The sequence below is a fragment of the Pagrus major genome, chromosome 13 (assembly GCF_040436345.1).
Source record: "Pagrus major chromosome 13, Pma_NU_1.0".
Lineage (NCBI taxonomy): Eukaryota > Metazoa > Chordata > Actinopteri > Spariformes > Sparidae > Pagrus > Pagrus major.
In genome coordinates this window covers 7,561,169-7,580,162 of record NC_133227.1, presented here as the reverse complement: position 1 = coordinate 7,580,162, position 18,994 = coordinate 7,561,169, and the positions used below count along the sequence as shown (strand labels likewise).

Below are 18,994 nucleotides of genomic sequence, written 5' to 3'. Positions count from 1 at the left end.
CTTTTTTATTCTGCATTCCTGACCCTTCAACAGTCATGTAATAACCTTCCTGCTTCACACAATGTAGTGGTGTAAGCCAAGCTCTTTCCCCATTTCCTGTTCATCCAGCCAGTGTACTTCCAGTAAGCTAAATATTGCAACCAGTATTGCAGCATTTTTGGGATAATAAGCTATCTAACATGAGAATTGCACTAGATAGTTTTAAAGAGATAATAGTTAGGGGTAATCTTTTTTCTGTCTGCTATATGTTTTATAATACTGTTTCAATTGTCTGAAAAGAATAATCTTTAATCACAATGCATATACTAACAAAACTCAAATGGAACCTCAAATAATCACACACAAATGTATTTAAAGGTCATACGGGGCAACACAAGACAACTAAATCCTGCAGTAGTAGCAGGCTTAAAGCTTAGGCTGTAAACTTGCCAGTACAAACCTGAGATCAGCTTGAGATATTATAAGTGAAAGAGCAGTGCCTTCCTCTTAATGCCAACACTAAGTGCCCTTGAGCAATGCCCTCAACTCCCAGCTGCTCCAGCAAAGCTGCTCATAGTCAACACATCAAACTGTGGTTGTACTGGGCAGCTCTCAGGTGTGAATGTGTACCTGCAGTACATAAATCATCTAAAATTTAAAAAAGGATTTATCGTTGATGCTGTCTGGGTCAGTATTACTGGTGCACAGTAGTAAAACATGTGATAACATTATTCATCTGTCAACCTCTTCTTTTATACATGTAAATATACGTGTAACAATAAAAACAGAAACATCTGTACATTATTTATTACAGTCCTGCAATATATTTCCACCTGTGTGGAAGTTTTTGGTGCTTTTATATTAAAATGCATTGTATGAAAATTGCTTCTAATATTTTTGCTCCTTCTTACACTACTGCTCAAAAGTTTGTCGTCACTTATAAACCTCCCTATGCTTCAATCAAAAGCACAATTTTATTCAATTAAAAACAACATCACATTTATCAGATATACTGTCTAGACTGTATTAATGTGGTAAATGACTATTTTAGCCTACATCAGTGTACAGAGGACCATTCTCAGCAACCATCACTCCTGTGGCCCAATGGCACATTGTGTTAGCTCATCCAAGTTTATTTTGTTTAAAGGCTTATTGTCCAAACCTTGTCCTTGTCTTGATTTCCTTTTCTATTAATTTGGCAACTCAATTTATGAATTAAGGTGTGAGTTTTCATGAAAAACGTGAAACTTATGTCGCTTGCTCGATATGATGGAAACCAGTATGTCATCACACAGCCTGAAAATGTTTTTAGTCCTGACAACACTAAACATTTTAAAGTAAGGTGACATTTAGCAGTTGCAGGACTTCTGTGTTTGTTGTCAATCACTTTATTTATAGACAATTATAAGTGTTTATTTGGTCTTTGTAGGTGATAGTAAGTAACGTTACGCCACCACACGGGGCGCTAGTGTTCATGATGGCCTACATTGTGTTAGTGCGTTTAATTTCTACCACCGGGTGGGCCGACGGTTAACTCACCACCTCCCAACGTTACAGACAGGTGTATATTACAATATCCCAAATCAAATAGTAGAATTGCGTCTGAATTAGGAGTTATTTGTGTTTTCAGAGCCACATTAATCGCTCGGTTTGTGTCTTTATGTTGGTCATGTGACGTGTGACTCGGTGTGGTGTCATATCAAACACACCCCATTTAGTTTCATTGACAGAAATGGCTACCGCGGAAGTAGGTGAGTGGATTCATAACTGAATTTTTATATTCATGTATGTCTTACATAAAACAGCATCTGCACCAGGTGACAGCAGTTCAGGAGGGCGTATTTAACACGTAGTTACGACCGATGTAGCGACCGTAGCACCATACCGCTGTTCTGTTCTGTGAAGCTAACAGCTAACAGTTAGCTAGCCGCAGCAGCAGATGCAGCAGAGACACTGTACACACACACCTGCTGTTTTCTGCAACATTATGTCTTTAATTGTCACTATTTATGTTTTATTCCACAATAAACTACAGCACTATAATTATTACAGTCTGCCTTAGCAGAGAAAAACACCTTAATTCGTCGTATTTTGTATTTTTCTAGCTTTAAAAATAAACCAGGGTTTGAAGCTGTTCACTGTGTGTTGACTAATGAATGTTGTCTCTCTCAGACTAAACATGTTTGCATCTTTTATACTTTAATGAAGTGTGTCTGCCATCTAGCATCAAGCTCAGTCTTTTATTGAACATACATATTTATGTAGAGTGAGGCATCAGGCAACAATATGGAGAGAAATCCTCTGTCATATGTAATTTGGCTATGTGATACCATTTAGCATATAAATATATTATTTGACAGACTGTCAATGTGTAAAATAACGAGACAAAAGTGTATTTCCTGGTTTATCTAGTGACAGATCAAGGTGTCCATCACTAGGGCTTCAACTAAGCATTATTTTCAGTAGTGATTAATATGTTGATTTTTTTCCACGTTTAATTCATTAATCATTTGGTTTATAAAATGTCAGATACTTACAAATGCTCATCATCTAAAGTGACATCTTCAAATTGTTTCTTCAGTCCAACCAACAGTCCACGGCCCAAGACCCTTCATTTACTATCACGCATGACAAAGAAAAGCAGCATATTCTTACATTTAAGAAGCTGCAACCAGCAAATGTTTTACATTTTTGCCTAAAAAATGATTGAAAAGATTAATCAATTATCAAAATAGTTATTAATATCAACTAATGATAATACTAGACATAATTCAGGTACAGATACCACAGTATACAGCATGAAATTGTCTCAGTTGGAAAATGTGTCTTTATTATACTTTTCATATGTTTCTTTTAATTTTTTAATTTCATAGTTATACATTTATCCTGCAGTACTTGCTTTAATCTTCATTTTATATTTTCTCATACTATGTTTTATAATTATGCAACAATACACCAAGGCACATTCCTTGTACGTGAGGCTTTTCTGTCTCTGTGTGTCACTCAGAGCGTAGGCGTGGCCAGCTTGCTGCTCTGTCCATAGCAGCGGTGGTCATCATCATAGGAGTCCCTCTGTGGTGGAGAACAACTGAAACATACCGCGCCTGGCTGCCTGTCAGTCAGATAACAGAGTTGGCTAACCTTCAGGTTTGTTAATGCTGCTTAGTTTTGCTGACATCTCTTCATCTTTGTGGTCTATTTTTTCTTTCATGTGTACCTTTTTAAAAATGTCCCTCCTTTTATTTATTTTCTTATAGCTACAGCTTTGTGCTGATGTGGAGGTTGTGTTTGCACGTGGAACTGTGACACCAGAACAGCAGAAGAAGGTCCCACTGATGCAGACGCAGGATGAGGAACACACAGTAGATGGTGATTTATTAACACTATCTGTGATCTTATGGTAACAAAATATGAAGGCTGCAAAGTTATTCATGTCTGAAACTCTTTTGTTTCCAGAGGACACAGCTTTGAGGTACAGGTATGATACAAGATACCGCACGGCTACGATCATGGAGGAGGACGCCCTGAACCAGCCCACTGCTGCAGGTGAGATGTTGCCTGCTCATCAGATCAAGATTCAGTTGTTCCCAACCCTAACATTTTGTTATCTGGGTGAGACAACAAGTTGTAACTTCTGTAACTCGTATCTTTGTTCTTCTTCTTTAGAGGCAGATCTATCTCTGCACACGCTCAGTGAGAGTCCTTCTGGTTCTTTGGTTGTGTATGTGATCCCAGAGTCATCTTCACTGCTGCCCGAGGTTCAAACTCTCAATGTTTAACTTTTTTCATATACTGTATATATTTAGCTTCAAAGACTAGTGTTTGTCTACTGTTATCACTTTCCTATTTAATAACACGGATAACAGTCTAAATACAATACCTTCTGCATGGCTTACAAACAGAATTATGTATCAGTGTGTCACTCTGGATAAGCAGGAGATAATATAATACCCAACACCAACTTTTACCTTCATGCCTCTCAGGATGTAGATGTGTATATTGGCCAGCGACGCACAGCCCTGCTGCGTATTGGAGCCCAGATGAAAGTGGGCAGGACACTAGAGCAACTGTTGGCTCACCTGGAGCCTCGGGTCAAGCAGGTGCTGCAGGTGATGTCTTTCAGCCACACTGACATCACGGCCGCCCTCAGCGACAGAGTCCGTCTCAGCCCTGGCAACAAAGAGAGCATCGCTGACAGTATGAGAGCCTTTAAGTCCAGCCCAGGTCTGTCTTTGTTTCAGCGCAGTCATACAGACCAGTGTACCAATCAGAATATAATTATTTCATTCTGTTCTCTGCTTATTCTTGTCTTCTCTTTTAGGTTATGAGATAACTTTCAGTCTGTTGAACCCAGACCCGAAGTCCCACCGGCTACACTGGGACATTGAGGGGGCGGTGCAGACCTACATCCAACCATTGCTGAGAAAACTGGCTCCTTTGGCTAACTTTAGCATTGACTCTCAGGTACAGTGTGTGGAAGTGTGTGAATTTGCAGCACCCACAATGATGATGAGATGCTATGCTACTGTATGTTAATGAGTAAAATCTCCTCACAGACGTTGTACTATGCCATGCTCGGTGTCAACCCGCGTTTTGACAGCAGCCGTGACGCCTACATACTCAACTCTGACAGCCTCGCTCATGTCATCAACCCTGTGGAGGCGAGACTGGGTAAAAGACAACACACTGAATAGAAACGTATTTGTAATGTGTTCGGGTGAATTTATACTGTATGTGTTTACATTTTTTTTTTTTGCATTTCCAGGCTCAAATGCTGCATCTTCCAACCCAGTGTTGAACTTTCTTCTGTACGTCCCGGATGCCCACCATTCACCCCTTCACATCAATGACCACAAGAAACAGGAAGTGCCTTCTAATGCCTTTCACTCTCCACGATGGGGTGGAATTATGGTAAGATAATCTGATGGCAACACTGGGTGAGAGGAGTCTGAATACTATGAATGGTTATAGCTTAATTTAAGTGATTTTGTCATACTCACCATGGTTTGTTATTTATGCAGAGATTTTGACTCTAATTTGTTGGGTATTTACAGGTCTATAATGTGAATGGTTTCTACGGACCAGAGGCTGCGTTCCCTGTTGACATCAACATCAACATGGCCAAAGTCATGGGAGTCTTCCTTGCACAGCTTCGGTAAATGGATGCCTACAGTGTGACCGTTATTGATTTTCCTGTAAACACAGTTTAACTTCCCTGCACTGTTTCCTGTCAGGCTGTTGCTGGGTGTGCAGTCGCCTGCCCCTCCCCCCGGCTTCCTGGTGGCACCTTGCAGCAGTGCAGGAATAGCTGATTGGGAGCTGGACCGTCTCATGTGGAGTCGGAGCGTGGAAAATATTGCAACAGCAACCACAACCATCACCTCACTGGCACAGCTGCTGGACCAGATTGGAAACATTGTTATCAATGACAACATCGCTCAGCAGGTACGATGCATACACACTTGAGTTAATCAGTAAGTTTCTATTTGTGTGCATATATGAGTGTGTATATTCAGAGATTTTACATTAAAAAATCCAGAGTGAATGTACATATCTGGCCCTGTAGGGGCTCCGTTCTGGAGCATCTGGTCACTCAAAAAGATTGACCTCTAGTCATCGTCAACATCTCCTTTATTTAGTGATTCAATTAATTCTGGTGTTGTGCTCAATGAGAGCTGGTTCCCACTGTTAGAGACTCTATAGATCAGTGCTTAGTAGGTGGTAACAAAGAAAGGGGATGTCATCTTCTTCCATAACTAGCTACCTACTTACCCAGCTTAAATTCATTAAAACAAAATAAAGGCAATAAGCATGGATGAGTCTGATGCAGATATATTTTTTGGACACTTTATGCATCTTAGTAGGTATTATTATGTGGACATTGCAGTTCCTGGGCAGTACAATAAACCCACAACATATTTCTCTGATTAATATGAAAAATATTTATAATTTAACTGCTACCAGAAACTGCTATTGCAGCTTCCATGTTACCTATAAAGAACATCAAGGGGACGGCTATGAAACATGCTATAAGCATGGACGAGATTGATGCAGTTATATTTTGATGGACGGTGTGAGAAATCAAATTTATTTCACATAAGATTTTTCTATATGATTATCTGATGAAACATGCAGGTTGAATGATTTAGAATGCAGCTTTGCAGAAAGTGTTGCATCTATTGGTCTGATGGTGTCAATTTAAGGAATACATCCAGACATAATGTTTAATGTTTCGTGTTGACTCAGTCATGGTAATAATGGTTGTGGGCCAAGACATTTACTCATTGTTTTCTTTTACGAAATTAACAATACTCTAAAAGAAGTTGTTAATTATACAACTCTCTCTTCTGTAATTGCATCAGTCCAACCTCTGATTGTTGTTGCTGTCACTCAGGTGTCCAGTGCCGTCACGTCTCTGCAGCTGGCTGTGGCTGAGTTGGAGGCCGGGAACCTCGGCTTTGCCCTGCAGTACAGTAAAGAGGCCATCTTGGCATCGGAGAGAGCATTCTTTGACCCCTCCCTCCTCCACCTCCTGTACTTCCCTGATGACCAGAAGTTTGCTATATACATACCACTCTTCCTGCCCATGTGTGTGCCTATTCTGCTGTCGCTGCTCAAAATCGTGTCTGAGGCCAGACAGAGACACAGAGAAAGAAAAGCCAAGAACGACTGAGAAACACTATAATAGATGACGTGTTGAACACTTCTTCTGAACAGTCAGTGGCCTTCATATTGAGGTACAAAGGTAGCCATGAAGAAAGACTTATTTGCAGCATTGGGTTGTGGGATTTACAAACCCAGGGCTCCAGACTGCGAACATTATATTTCATTTTGCGACCATTTTTGGAGACAGTGCGACCTGCAAAATTATCATCTTTTTGCCATAATTGCCAAAGATATATAAATAAACACACAAAAGAAAACAAAACAATCCATGATCATTCATCTGATCCACTTCTTCAGTACATAGACGGTTGTTGCAGGAGCACCTGTGCAACCAGTGGAAAAAGTTAGTCTGGAGCCCTGAAATCAGTCGTATGATTTTTTTATTGTTTCATGGTATTTTTAAGATTGTAATGAATGGCTGCTGTGGCTGTCTGACACTGGAAAGCTTGAATTGTTTGAAATGTGTACAAGTTTTATAATTGAATTTCACTTTTTATTTTAAGTTATTAACAAATAAAGACTTCAGTTGTAACTTGTGTTTTTGTTCTTTGGTTAGCAAAAAAATAAGAATGACATGATTGTATATCATTAGTATGTTGATTTGGTAGGCACGCCTAGAGCAACTTACACTTATTTTATCCAAGTTGAGTGTGAACATTTGTTGTTCACCTTGCAAATAATTATTGAAAAAAAAAAGTGTAAATGCATCTCACTGTCTTCATCAGCACAGTTGTTTGTAATTCAGTTGTTCTTGGATTCTTTGTTTTGTGAGACAAACTAAAGCACTGACTATATTGTCTTTTGTGTTAATACTATACCTGTGTCTCTGACTGATCCTGAATGTGGCACGAGCAAAAGAATCCCAATGCATCATCAATGTTATTTAGATATATTCACACTTTTATTAATGTGAAATGGGCCAAACAGGATGCTGTGGATGTAATACATACACACACACTGTTGACTAAACAACCTAACCTTAAGCTCCATTTAATAGCCTTTTCAGAGTTTTTGACCACATGTGAGTTTCATTAAGCCGATGAAATTTGCACTATTGTTCAAAAGTCAATTTTTGACCTCCGATGAAGTTAATTTTATATGATCACATTTAAGTAACAGCTCCTGAATAGACTCTGAGGTGAGATTGTTTTGCAAACTAGTGTTTCCACTGCTGAGGATGATTTTTTAAATGATTTTCATATATCACATGCTCATATACTGTCGGATGTGAGTCACACCCCAGGACAGCAGGTGGCGATGTGCGCTCCTTTAAAAGTGGTGTGAGCCTTCTCTTCATCACTGAAGGAAACACCGTTGTTGAAGGAAGCAAGGAGGGAAGGCGCAAGGAGTCGCATGGCCGCAGTTTGCAACTTTTTGTTCTTGTTAATTTGTTGTTAAATCCACCCTGAACGATTTCAGCTATTTAAATTGTAGCTAAAATTGTTAACGTGTAATTCACAGATAGTATTTTATATACAGTGAACTACCGAAGTTTTGCTTTTGTTTGGCCGGAAGGGACCTGTTAGCCAGCTAGCTAACTGCAAAATTAGCTAACTTACGTTTAGCCTGTTTAGTGCTAACATGTCTGGAGGAGGTGTAGTTCGAGGACCCGCAGGGAGCAACGACTGTCGGATATACGTCGGGAATCTCCCCCCTGATATCCGTTCAAAGGACATCGAAGACTTGTTTTACAAATATGGAGCCATTCGTGATATTGATCTGAAAAACCGAAGAGGAGGACCGCCGTTTGCCTTTGTGCAGTTCGAGGACCCGAGGTGAGCTGCGCCATGTCTCACTGATATGTCCCACCGCGCTTTCCGTCATGTTGCACCCAAACCTTTTCCAATATATCTACAAATTCCTTTAAATTAACTCGTACAATCGGTTGTCGGTTTGTTAAATACGAGCTGCAGTAAATAATTTATCCGTTAAAGTTCAGTTGTTTGACTGTTAGAGGGGGCTGCGGATTTCTTTGTTCGCGCACAATAGTTTGTGGCGCTAAAAGGTGCATCTATTATTTAGACTACCCCCACTGAGGGCTGCTGTGGACTGCGTTAGTTTTAGTTGGAGAGTGCAAGCTAGGTTCGTTGCACACATACTCTGTTCTCGGGAGATGTTTGCTGTAGGCCACAACCTTCAACATGGCAATCCAGTTTGCTTGTAAAGTAAATACAGGTGCAACATAATCATTTAGAGCTGCAAAGATCAGTGCGTTGTTTTACAGAAAATTAACTGGCAACCATTTTGCTGATCGATTAGTCATTCAGGTCAACTTTCACCACTCTCTGGTTCCAGATTCTCAAATGTGAACATTTGCTGCCTTTTCTTGTCTAACATTACAGTATATTGAGTGTCTTTGTGTTTTGGACTGGATAAAACAATACACACGATGACATTACAGTACCTTGAGGAACTATGATGGGCATTTATCACTGTTGTCTTGTTTTATAGAACAAAATAATCAGTTAATTTAGGTCTTTCCTCACACCAAGTAACCAAAACAACTGACTGCAATCAGTCTGGCTCTATAAAACACTCTTTCAGTGTGGCATATAAGTTTTATCAAATTATATCAGCTAATACTTTAATGGATAAATCTGTGAATCCACAGTAAAAAAAAAAAAAAAGGAATGGAGCTGGCTTAATTGCAGGAGAGTGAGAAAATGTAACGTGCTCAACATTAGCATAACTACAGGCAGTTGATGGCATGACGAACACTCAAAGGCTTGGATTGCATGTATCAACAGATTTCAGTGCCAATCTTGAAATACCAGAGCAGCTGCCAATCTAAGTCTTAGTATGATCTTCATGCCTGTGCACATTTAAGTAGATTAGATTCGCCCCTTTTCAAATTCAGCAGCTCCACTTCTTCCTTTTGTCGAAACTAATCATACTTGTCAATAAAGAGTCACTTTACCAAGCATGTTTCAGGGTGTTCTCCACCCAGATTTCTCTCGTCAGGGCATATATTAATTCAGTAAGACACATTTTTCTCCCAGGTTTCATTAGTATAGGCCAGTAGTTGCAAGATTAACATGGTAATCACTTGGCTAACCTAGTACCTGTACCTAGTTTTTGGTAACTAGTAGCACTGTGTTTACTGAGCTGTTGTATTTCACAGGGATTCTCAAGATGCTGTCAGCGGCCGTGATGGCTATGACTACGATGGCTACCGCCTGCGTGTTGAGTTTCCTAGAAGTGGAAGGGGAGGTGGTGGCGGTGGTGGTGGAGGAGGTGGAATGGGACCCCCAAGATCAAGGCATGGTCCCCCCTCCAGACGCTCCGACTACAGGGTTGTTGTGACAGGTGGGTGATGGTGATTATTTCCTCTGCAGGTTGTGCTTATGTCTATATTAAGTGTAAAGCTGAATTAAGGAGTCTTAATCACCTTTTTCCTTTCAGGCCTACCTCCCAGTGGAAGCTGGCAGGACCTGAAGGATCACATGCGAGAGGCAGGTGATGTATGTTATGCTGATGTGTACCGTGATGGCACCGGAGTGGTGGAGTTTGTACGCAAAGAAGACATGTCCTACGCTGTCCGTAAATTAGATAACACCAAGTTTCGCTCTCATGAGGTACGTAAAGGTTTACAGCCTCAGGCTGACTTAATAAGGATTGACTATGCGACTGTATTTTGGAACTGACAAGTTTTCTCAAATGAAGAAAGCAGGAGTGAAGGTGGAAATGACCCGGCAGTAAGTAAAGGTCGATTTTATGTTTGAATGGCGATGTAATATTGCTTTGCATCATAATTTTGGTTCTGTCTGTCATTTGTGTTGAGAATACTCTTCAATGATTGGTTTATTTATCAGAAGATGTTGGACAAGTGTTGGACCTACAGTTGGACCAAATGGTTCATAGCTGTGTGCAGACAGAACTGGCCACAATGAACCACAATATAGATGTTTTACAAGTCAAGTATCTACCCATAAAGAAATCTTGAAGTGGGCAGTTCACTTTGAAATAAAAAAAAAGCATATTTTTCCTCTTACCTGTAGTGCTTTTTATCCATCCGGACTGTTTTGGTGTGAACTGCAGACTTTTGGAGATATGGACTGTAGAAATGTCTGCCTTCTCTCGAATATAATGAAACTAGACGGCACTCGGTGTGTAATGCTCAAAGCGCCAAGAAAGGCATTTTAAAAAACTCGTGGGAAGAACTTTGTCTACGGCTATATAAACTCACGCATTACAGGTAAGAGAGGAAAATGTGTATTTTTGGTTTGAGGTGAACTGTCCCTTTTCCAGATGTCCAATTTGGATTTAGGCCTGGTTGATGAACAATTTTACATATATGCATGTTCAACTAGAAATTTAGTGGTCTTGGTCAAAGCAATGGTCCATGTGTTGGTTCTGCAAATGCATCTATGAGCTGTATAAATGTAGTTTTGCATACTGATATGTTCCCTGACACATTGATTGTTGCTGCAGGTAATGGATGCTTAATGATGTGTGTGCGTGTGTGTCTTTAGGGAGAGACGGCCTACATTTCTGTGAGGACGGATGGTCCACGCAGCCCCAGCTACGGTCGTTCCCGCTCTCGTAGCCGCAGCCGAAGCAAGAGCAGGTCACGCAGCTACTCCCCTCGTCGCAGCAAAGGCTCTCCACGCTACTCTCCCCGCCGTTCCCGCTCCCGATCTCGCTCTCGCACCTAGATTCACCCTAACGATGTGCCCAGAGCCAGAGAGGAAATCTTCACATTGCTCAACAAATCCTGTATACACTTCATGGATTATCTCAATTGTTACCTGTTTACACTGTCTTTGTGTGTTCCCTATCCCCCCAATTTTTTTTGTTGCTGTTTTTTTTTTTTTAGTTTTCATTTTTACAGATGAGACGGGACAAGTCTGGTCTGTGTTCATGGCCCTGTCTCACTCTGTCTTCCCTTTTCCCTTCTCATCAACACTGTTTTTCTGCTAACCATCTCTGCCCCTTCTCTTTACTTTTCTTCTACTTGTCCTTGTATGTTTTTGTTTTCTTTGGCTTTTTTAAGCATATACTACTGTCCTTTGACCTTCTTGTGTGTCTCTCTGTAGAGTTCAGAGGAACAGGATAGGATGGGAAGAGAGGAAACAGTTCATATTAGGATAAACAGGAGGAGGAGGAGGATTCAAATGTGGCACCAATGGTATGATGGCTGTGCCTTGTCCACTGTGAAATCTGCATTATAAGGCTATTCATTTCTCGACATACACTTGACAGTAGAGTGCCGTTGTAGATGTTTTCAGTTGATACAAGTTATACCACTTTGTATATTGAGACCCAAAGCTTGTCTGTATTTTTGCTTTTTCTCATTTTTAGTATCCAAAGTGAATCTGTTTTGGGATTGATTAGATAGTGTACTTTTGGTTTTTATCAAAGTAAACTCCTACATAGATTCATTTATTGGCATTTCCAGTATCTAAAGTAATTGCTAGTTTTTTGGGATTGATTATATCTTTTTTTTTTTTTTTTTTTTTCCTTCAAGTATTTCCCGAAGGTGTGATTCTAACTTGCCTCCTTCTCTTTGGTTCTGCTGGTATTCTGAAGGTTTGGACTGGGCTCATTGTCTCCCCTTTCCGGAGCCGGAACAGGATTGAGGATCAGATTAGGATTAGACTTCAGGATGGATACATGGAGCAGGAGTATGGGAACATTTTTACCCGGAAAGGATCCCGAGGATCCCTGTCCACGTAACCCCATCAAACCGGAAACATTGTAGTGAAATATTTAAACTAAATTGGGCTTCAAATAATCCAAATAATTTTTTTCCCACTTCGTGTGGGACCTCAGAGACACAATTTGTGACGGCTCTCCGACAAGAGATTATTTTTCAGATTTTTGTTTTTTAATTTGTAAAAAAGAAGAGCAAAGCTGGGCTCAAAACCAGGAGGAGGGCTGGGAGGTGCAGGATGGATCCATTCGCGTAAGGAGAGTGGTAAATAGTGGGCAAACATTAAAGGGGAATCCTCATATTTTTAAACCTGGGCTCCATGTTTTCATATTTTAGTGAGGAAATGACTGATGGGCAAGAAAAGCCAAATCCACCCGACAGTAACTCGCATAGTAAAAAACTAACACTCACCAACTTTGGTTTGATGGAAATAAACCCTTAATTAACGACTTTGAATTTGAAAAGAGAGAGTGGACATCAGAAGCAGCGGGGAAAACTGCGTAGAGTCAAGCTGCCAGCTGAGGCGATTGACTGACTGTACAGATTCCAAAACTTTTTGTATCGATTAGCCATTACACACCAAAATATGTAAATGTGGGACCCGGGTTTAAGTACTGGAATTTCCCTTTAACAGTGGAGGAGGAGTGGAGAGGGAGGACTGGGAGGCGACACAGGAATGTGACCTTAATGTGGTTTGTATGTTTTTCTTAGGTCAGTCTTTTCCTGAGGAGGATGATTTCTGATTTTTCTTTTTTTAAAGTATAGTATCGGCTATCTTAAAGCTTTATTCTCTTTTAATAAAACTTTGAATAACCCAAGTTAAATGTTTGTGTTTTTCTTTCACTGTACTTTCAATACAATAGAGGGTTGGACATGGAAATGTGCAACACTTGCTCACATGCAAGTTCATTTTGGCAATTTGTATATCGCCCGTATGTAATACCAGTTGTTTCTAGAGGGCCCGTGCCTGATGATGGTTTCAGTTTTTCCTATTCTTGCAAGTGTGGTCAAGTGTAAGCAAGGTAACAATATAAGCTCATATGTTTTGTAAATGGAATCTAAATGTGCAAAGTTACTTGTAACTCCAGCTATCAAAGTATAGTATAGTAATTGGAGTATACTAATATTTACAGTGTTGGCCTCTAAAAAGTAATGAGTTTAAAGCCGTACAAATGAAATCAGTCAGAGAAAGTAGAAGTGCCTCTGTAAGGTGTAATATGTGAGAATTCTAGTTGAAAACAAAAAAAAGAAACAACAGAACATGAAGGAAGTTATGTCATATCTGTATTGTGTTGAAGAGATATCTGCTTATGTTAGCATGCTAACCAGTTAGCCCTGGCCTGTTCCAGTCATAGCATTGTAAATGCTAACACTCCTCTGGGGCTCCAAACTTCCAGTCTGGACCACTAGATACACAGCAAACTGAGCTAACTAGCTAGCAGCAACTACCGTAAGCAACAGTTAGCTGATACTGTGGTGATATACAATTATTACATATTGCGCCTTTTTAATTATACGCATTTACAATATTTAAGTAATTGTGGTTATTTGCATTCGTTCAGTGCACATTAACACGTTTTCTTTTTATTTTACTTTAAGTAATGTTTGGCAGCAACACATTCTTCACCTTCTTGAACCAAACTAATAATGGACATGAAGAAGGAACGAGTATTTATTTGGCGGCAATGTTTTGCGTGACTGCGGCAACGTGATGACGTTGTGGTGTAGGTTGTTTGTTATTGGTCAATCCAGCTGTCCGATGGTGCTAAGTAAACAGTGGTGGAAGGTCTCCTGTGAATATCACAGCAGCTGGCTAAGAGTAGAGCAAGAAGTAGATTTCTACATTTTGTTTTTAAAGGTCAAACTATTGCTTGTCTACTTCTTCACCCTCCTTTGGCTGTGACGGTACTGTTGGCGAGCTGTCAGCTTTGTTTTGTACTAACATGTCCGGCGGGGGTGTCATTCGTGGGCCGACAGGGAGTAACGACTGTCGGATATACGTGGGCAACCTTCCTCCTGACATCCGCACCAAAGACGTGGAGGACGTGTTTTATAAATACGGAATCATTCGGGATATTGATCTGAAAAACCGAAGAGGAGGACCACCATTTGCCTTCGTTGAATTTGAGGACCCGAGGTGAGCTGCAGAGCCACATTTCAACCGTATCTGCTTTATTTCAGAGTCAAAGTCGAGCTGTTTTCAGCAGATTAAACAGTAAAAAAAGTTCTCACTTTGAGCAAAGTGTGGTCGTTTTTATTTTATTGCCAATATGATAAGTGGTTCAGCTTATCATACTGTTATATTTAATTATATCATATGAAACACGTCAGGTGTACCACTCAAAACTAGTGAACAGCAGTCCTAAAGCATCCTTTCATCCATGACATACAGTCCTGGATGTGTTTGTCTGCCATTCAGTATAACTTTAGATTTTATGGTGGCACTTATTCAAATACTCTAGCCCTTGGAGAGCTTAGTCTGATTTAGTCTGGTATGTCATTCTTCGATTTATCATTTCATTATTCATTTAAAGTACAATGAAAGGTTTTGTATATTTTTTGCATCAGGTTTACAACAGACCCAAATGTCTGGGTCTGTTTAGTTTATTTGGTTTGGTTTAGGATTTAGAACTTTATTAAAAGTTAAAATAAAAATGATTGCATTTAAAAAGGGACTCATGTGAAAAAAGTTGTATAACAATCTTTTGTGTCTCCAGAGGAAGCTGCATGTAATCTGATAATTTTTTTCCAGGCATGTCACTAAGTGGCTTACTTGCATTGTGGGTAATGTAGGCACCAGGTGTACACAGTAGATTTTTTTATGGTGAGGAACTGAGGTACTAGAGGTACAAATAAAAATCAGATGCTATTGTTGTGCACTCTTTTTTAACATTTCACTCACACAAAAACAGAAAACAATAAAAACAGTTGTTACAAATCTTGTTGACAACTTTTGCCGTGGCGTCGCTCAATGAGTGGTAGGCAATTGCCTCATTTCAGCCAAAGTGGTGCTCTGTACTTTCTGGTGTTTGGTACTTTTGTACAGGACAGGGGTTTAAGGGTTGGTTTTGTTACATTTGCTGCTTAACCACAACCTCTGTTAATGAGCAGAAACAATCCTGAATGGAGCAAGGGTGTTTAGGTTGGTTTCTAGGATTAATTGATGTTGGTGTTATTAGTGTTTGGTAGGATGTGGTTAGGTATGTTGTTCTGGGCAAACGCAAAGTCCTTGCTCTAGCTGTTTGGAGTGGTTGGTCGATGGTTCCTAGTAGGGTTAGACTGATAAACCAGCTGACTCAAAATGTTGGCCAATGTTACATTATATATATTGGGCTCAGCGTAATGTGGCAGCTTATATGTAACAAGACATATATCAGTACAGAAATTATTTTATTTCATAAACTGTGTTACAATTGTTTACTTCAGTTTGCCCAATAGAGAGAATTGATGAGTTTATTTTCCATTTATAATATGTCCCCCTCATTATATAATGTTGTCACATTCTTTACTAGAATAATTTAGGGATCCACATAAGCTATGTTTCAAAAGATGCTGTAAAATTAAACACATTCATATACTAGTCACTATACTGGGAAAAGTGAGTGAGTGTCATTGTCATCCTTTAGGGATGCAGAAGATGCTGTGTATGGACGTGATGGTTACGACTATGATGGCTACCGTCTGCGTGTGGAGTTCCCTCGAAGTGGAGGTGGAAGGGCAGGTGGTGGAGCTTTAGGACCCCCAAGGGGAAGGTATGGTCCACCTTCGCGACGCTCCGAGTACAGGGTTATTATCTCAGGTAGGTAAACCTTTCAGTCGATTATCTTGTTACCTTTAGCGTAGTAAATGTTGAGATTCTGATGATCTGACACTCTTCCTTTCAGGTCTTCCTCCCAGTGGTAGCTGGCAGGACCTGAAGGATCACATGCGAGAGGCAGGTGATGTATGTTATGCTGATGTGTATCGTGATGGCACCGGAGTGGTGGAGTTTGTACGTAAAGAAGACATGTCCTACGCTGTCCGCAAGCTGGATAACACTAAGTTTCGCTCTCATGAGGTAGGTAAGGGTTGCAGGAAGGAGTAGCTCTGGGACTATATTTTGAATTTTAAACTTTTTGTTCAAGGTAAGTCCTTAAGTGAAAAATGGAGCAGGTCAAATGGAAAAAATTGGACAGTAAGTAAAGGTACATTTTCTGATTGTAAGACCATAACACATTGCCTGATATGCGTGCATGGAGTAGAGTACCTTTGTAAGATGAGATACACTTTTTCATGTTGTTTTCATCCATGACAACTATTAGCAAGCAGTTTTTTTCCCCATTCCTGCATATTTGTTTGTGTGTTTAGGGAGAGACAGCCTACATTCATGTGAAGATGGATGGTCCTCGCAACCCCAGCTACGGTCGCTCTCGCTCAGGTAGCCGCAGTCGAAGCCGGAGCAACAGCGTGTCACGCAGCTGCTCCCCACGTCGCAGCAGAGAGTCTCCACGTTACTCGCCGCACCGTTTCCGCTCGCGCTCTCGCACTTAAGACACACCTGACCTTGATTAAACCACCAGCCAGCTCAACCAGGCAATGCATCTCGGAGTGGAGAAGACAAACACATCTCCATGGACCATTTGCTGTGTTATGTGTTTGTTATGTGTTTGCTGTTTCTATTTCCCCAGTTTTCTGTTTTTGATTTATTTTACATTTCTTATTTGACCAGATACTATTGGTTGAAACACTCTGATCTGTGTGCATCACCCTCTTCCTTATATTTCTATTCTCCTTTTCCCTTTTCTCAGTGTTTCCTTTTCCCCACAGAACGATCAGATCAACATCTCCCCCTTTTCTGTACTTTTCCTCCTCTCATTCTAGGTTGTGTTGAAGGAATTGGTATCTTTTTGGAGGGTTCATTATTTACTTTCTGCTTTAGTTTTTTTTTTGGGGGGGGGGGTTGGTATATTTATATTTATTTTCTTAGTCTTGCATTTACTTTTGTACTTTGACCCTCTCGTGTGTCTCTCTGTAGAGTTCAGAGGAGCAGGATAGGATGGAAACAGAGGAAAAGGAAACACAGTTCATATTAGGATAAACATGAGGAGGAATCAAATGTGGCACCAATCGTATGACGGCTGAAAATCTCAACTCTGAAATCTTCTCAAGTCTTTTTTCTTTTTTTTTTTACTCTGAATATACGCTTGGAAATAGTTGAGTACTGTTACCAAACTTTTGTCATTGTATTACATGTTTTGTTATGTAATATTTGCCGTATTTGTGCATGCACCCATTCTATTGTAAATACCCAGCAGGGTTACTGGCCTTCTGTCAGGAGCCCTTAAATCCCAGTAGTTTTTCACTCTGGTCCTGCAGTTTTTTCCAAAGCATATTAAAAAGCTGTGTTGGGTAAGGTATTAGATTCAGTGGTCATTGGCGTTTCTGCTTTTGCTCATCTCTTAGTATCCAAAGTAATTGCTAGTTTTTTGGGGATTGATTATATCTTATTTTCTGTCAGTATTTTCTGAAGGTCTGATTCTAACTTGCCTCCTTCTCTTTGGTTCTGCTGGTATTCTGAAGGTTTGGACTGGGCTCATTGTCTCCCTATTCCGGAGCCGGATCAGGATTCAGGATTAGGATTAGGCTTCGGGATGGATACAAGGAGCAGGAGCATTTTTTACCGAGAGAGGATCCCGACCCCATCAAACCGGAAGCATTGTAGTAAAATATGTAACTAAATTGGCATTCAAACAAGTCAAAAGAAAATGTTTCTTTTTGTGTGGGACCTTGCCTTTTTTTAATAAGAGGAGCAAAGCTTGGATCAAAACCAGGAGGAGGGCTGGGAGGTGCAGGATGGATCCACGCACGTAAGGAGAGTGGTAAACAGTGGGCAACCATTAACAGTAGAGGAGGGAGGACGGGGAGGTAAAAGGGGAATGTGACCTTTTATGTGTTTTTTTCCCTCTTAGGTGGGTCTTGTGAATCAGCAGATGCATTTTGGTTTTGCTAAAAAATAATCTCAAGTATCTTTAAGCTTTGTTCTCTTCAATAAAAGTTCAGTTAATAGTTTCATATCATTGTGTTTTTCTCTTTCTTTAGTACCTGTTCTGTAGTTGCAAAATTCAGAGATTACGTTGCCCATCTAAAAGATTCTAGTGGGATGACGGTAATTTAAAATTACTGACAAGATGAAAAGCTCTAATAACTTTAGCCTTATATTATCTGACTACACAGCTCACTGGTACTATGTTCTGCTTTGGTTTAGGGCCTTTGTTCTTTAAATTTATACCGGCTCATTAAAAGCATATTTAAAATTCAATGTATTTACCTCAAATAAAATTTAAATGTTTTAACTGTTTTTTCTCAGAACAAATTCCCTTTTCGGTGGATCAGTTATTGTTGTGTGACAAGCTAACAGGAACGTTGAACCCACCTGTGCAGGAGCAGGGTTTTTATTTTAATTGTAACCAAACATTCATTAAAAATATCAGCTAGCTTATCTACAATTCCTATTTGGTTCCAAACAAAGAAAGAAGGTCAGTGTCATTCTGGTGTGGCTGAAGGTGTCAAAGCACAAGGAAATCCCTACGGTAAAATAATATTATTGATGTGTGAGGAGGAAATGGTTTTATGTCTCCCACCACCTGCAATAACACAGAGACAAGCACTTCAACACAGGAAACCTGACTGTAACCATCATCACTATATTCTAATCCT

At 40.1% G+C, this 18,994-nt stretch overlaps 3 protein-coding genes across 5 annotated transcripts; all 3 read left to right on the top strand.

The window, feature by feature from the left end:
* The first annotated feature begins 1,638 nt into the window (after positions 1-1,638).
* Positions 1,639-7,177, top strand: pigs (phosphatidylinositol glycan anchor biosynthesis, class S). The gene is made up of 12 exons (XM_073479363.1): positions 1,639-1,730; positions 2,987-3,126; positions 3,237-3,348; positions 3,436-3,525; positions 3,646-3,737; positions 3,963-4,203; positions 4,301-4,443; positions 4,536-4,650; positions 4,745-4,890; positions 5,034-5,134; positions 5,214-5,424; positions 6,374-7,177. The coding sequence occupies exons 1-12, from the start codon at positions 1,712-1,714 to the stop codon at positions 6,650-6,652; spliced, it is 1,689 nt and encodes a 562-aa protein (XP_073335464.1). The 5' UTR covers positions 1,639-1,711; the 3' UTR covers positions 6,653-7,177.
* Positions 7,178-7,958: 781 nt separating this feature from the next.
* Positions 7,959-13,116, top strand: LOC141007012 (serine/arginine-rich splicing factor 1-like). Of its 2 annotated transcripts, XR_012179992.1 has the most exons (5): positions 7,966-8,420; positions 9,767-9,951; positions 10,048-10,220; positions 11,118-11,361; positions 11,682-11,771. XR_012179992.1 is itself a non-coding variant. In XM_073479332.1 (4 exons), exons 1-4 carry the CDS (start codon positions 8,227-8,229, stop codon positions 11,298-11,300), a joined length of 735 nt encoding a protein of 244 aa, XP_073335433.1. In that variant the 5' UTR covers positions 7,959-8,226; the 3' UTR covers positions 11,301-13,116. The 2 variants fall into 2 exon arrangements, 1 of the variants encoding a protein (XP_073335433.1); XM_073479332.1 differs by having other exon boundaries at positions 7,959-8,420; positions 11,118-13,116.
* A 974-nt stretch (positions 13,117-14,090) lies between these two features.
* On the top strand, positions 14,091-18,349 carry LOC141006545 (serine/arginine-rich splicing factor 1B). 2 transcript variants are annotated; one of them, XR_012179936.1, is made up of 5 exons: positions 14,091-14,435; positions 15,925-16,097; positions 16,183-16,355; positions 16,646-17,490; positions 17,858-18,349. XR_012179936.1 is itself a non-coding variant. In XM_073478749.1 (4 exons), exons 1-4 carry the CDS (start codon positions 14,242-14,244, stop codon positions 16,826-16,828), a joined length of 723 nt encoding a protein of 240 aa, XP_073334850.1. In that variant the 5' UTR covers positions 14,091-14,241; the 3' UTR covers positions 16,829-18,349. The 2 variants fall into 2 exon arrangements, 1 of the variants encoding a protein (XP_073334850.1); XM_073478749.1 differs by having other exon boundaries at positions 16,646-18,349.
* The last annotated feature ends 645 nt before the right edge of the window (positions 18,350-18,994 follow it).

What these genes read in the sequence shown, in the direction of transcription:
- pigs (XM_073479363.1), top strand. An exon ending in CAGAGTTGGCTAACCTTCAG is followed by an intron (nt 3,127 to 3,236) that starts GTTTGTTAATGC and finishes ATTTTCTTATAG; the next exon opens with CTACAGCTTTGTGCTGATGT. An exon ending in ACTTTAGCATTGACTCTCAG is followed by an intron (nt 4,444 to 4,535) that starts GTACAGTGTGTG and finishes ATCTCCTCACAG; the next exon opens with ACGTTGTACTATGCCATGCT.
- LOC141007012 (XM_073479332.1), top strand. Translation starts at nt 8,227, where the DNA reads ATGTCTGGAGGAGGTGTAGTTCGAGGACCCGCAGGGAGCAACGACTGT. An exon ending in GTGCAGTTCGAGGACCCGAG is followed by an intron (nt 8,421 to 9,766) that starts GTGAGCTGCGCC and finishes TGTATTTCACAG; the next exon opens with GGATTCTCAAGATGCTGTCA. An exon ending in CTACAGGGTTGTTGTGACAG is followed by an intron (nt 9,952 to 10,047) that starts GTGGGTGATGGT and finishes TTTTCCTTTCAG; the next exon opens with GCCTACCTCCCAGTGGAAGC.
- LOC141006545 (XM_073478749.1), top strand. Translation starts at nt 14,242, where the DNA reads ATGTCCGGCGGGGGTGTCATTCGTGGGCCGACAGGGAGTAACGACTGT. An exon ending in GTTGAATTTGAGGACCCGAG is followed by an intron (nt 14,436 to 15,924) that starts GTGAGCTGCAGA and finishes GTCATCCTTTAG; the next exon opens with GGATGCAGAAGATGCTGTGT. An exon ending in GTACAGGGTTATTATCTCAG is followed by an intron (nt 16,098 to 16,182) that starts GTAGGTAAACCT and finishes TCTTCCTTTCAG; the next exon opens with GTCTTCCTCCCAGTGGTAGC.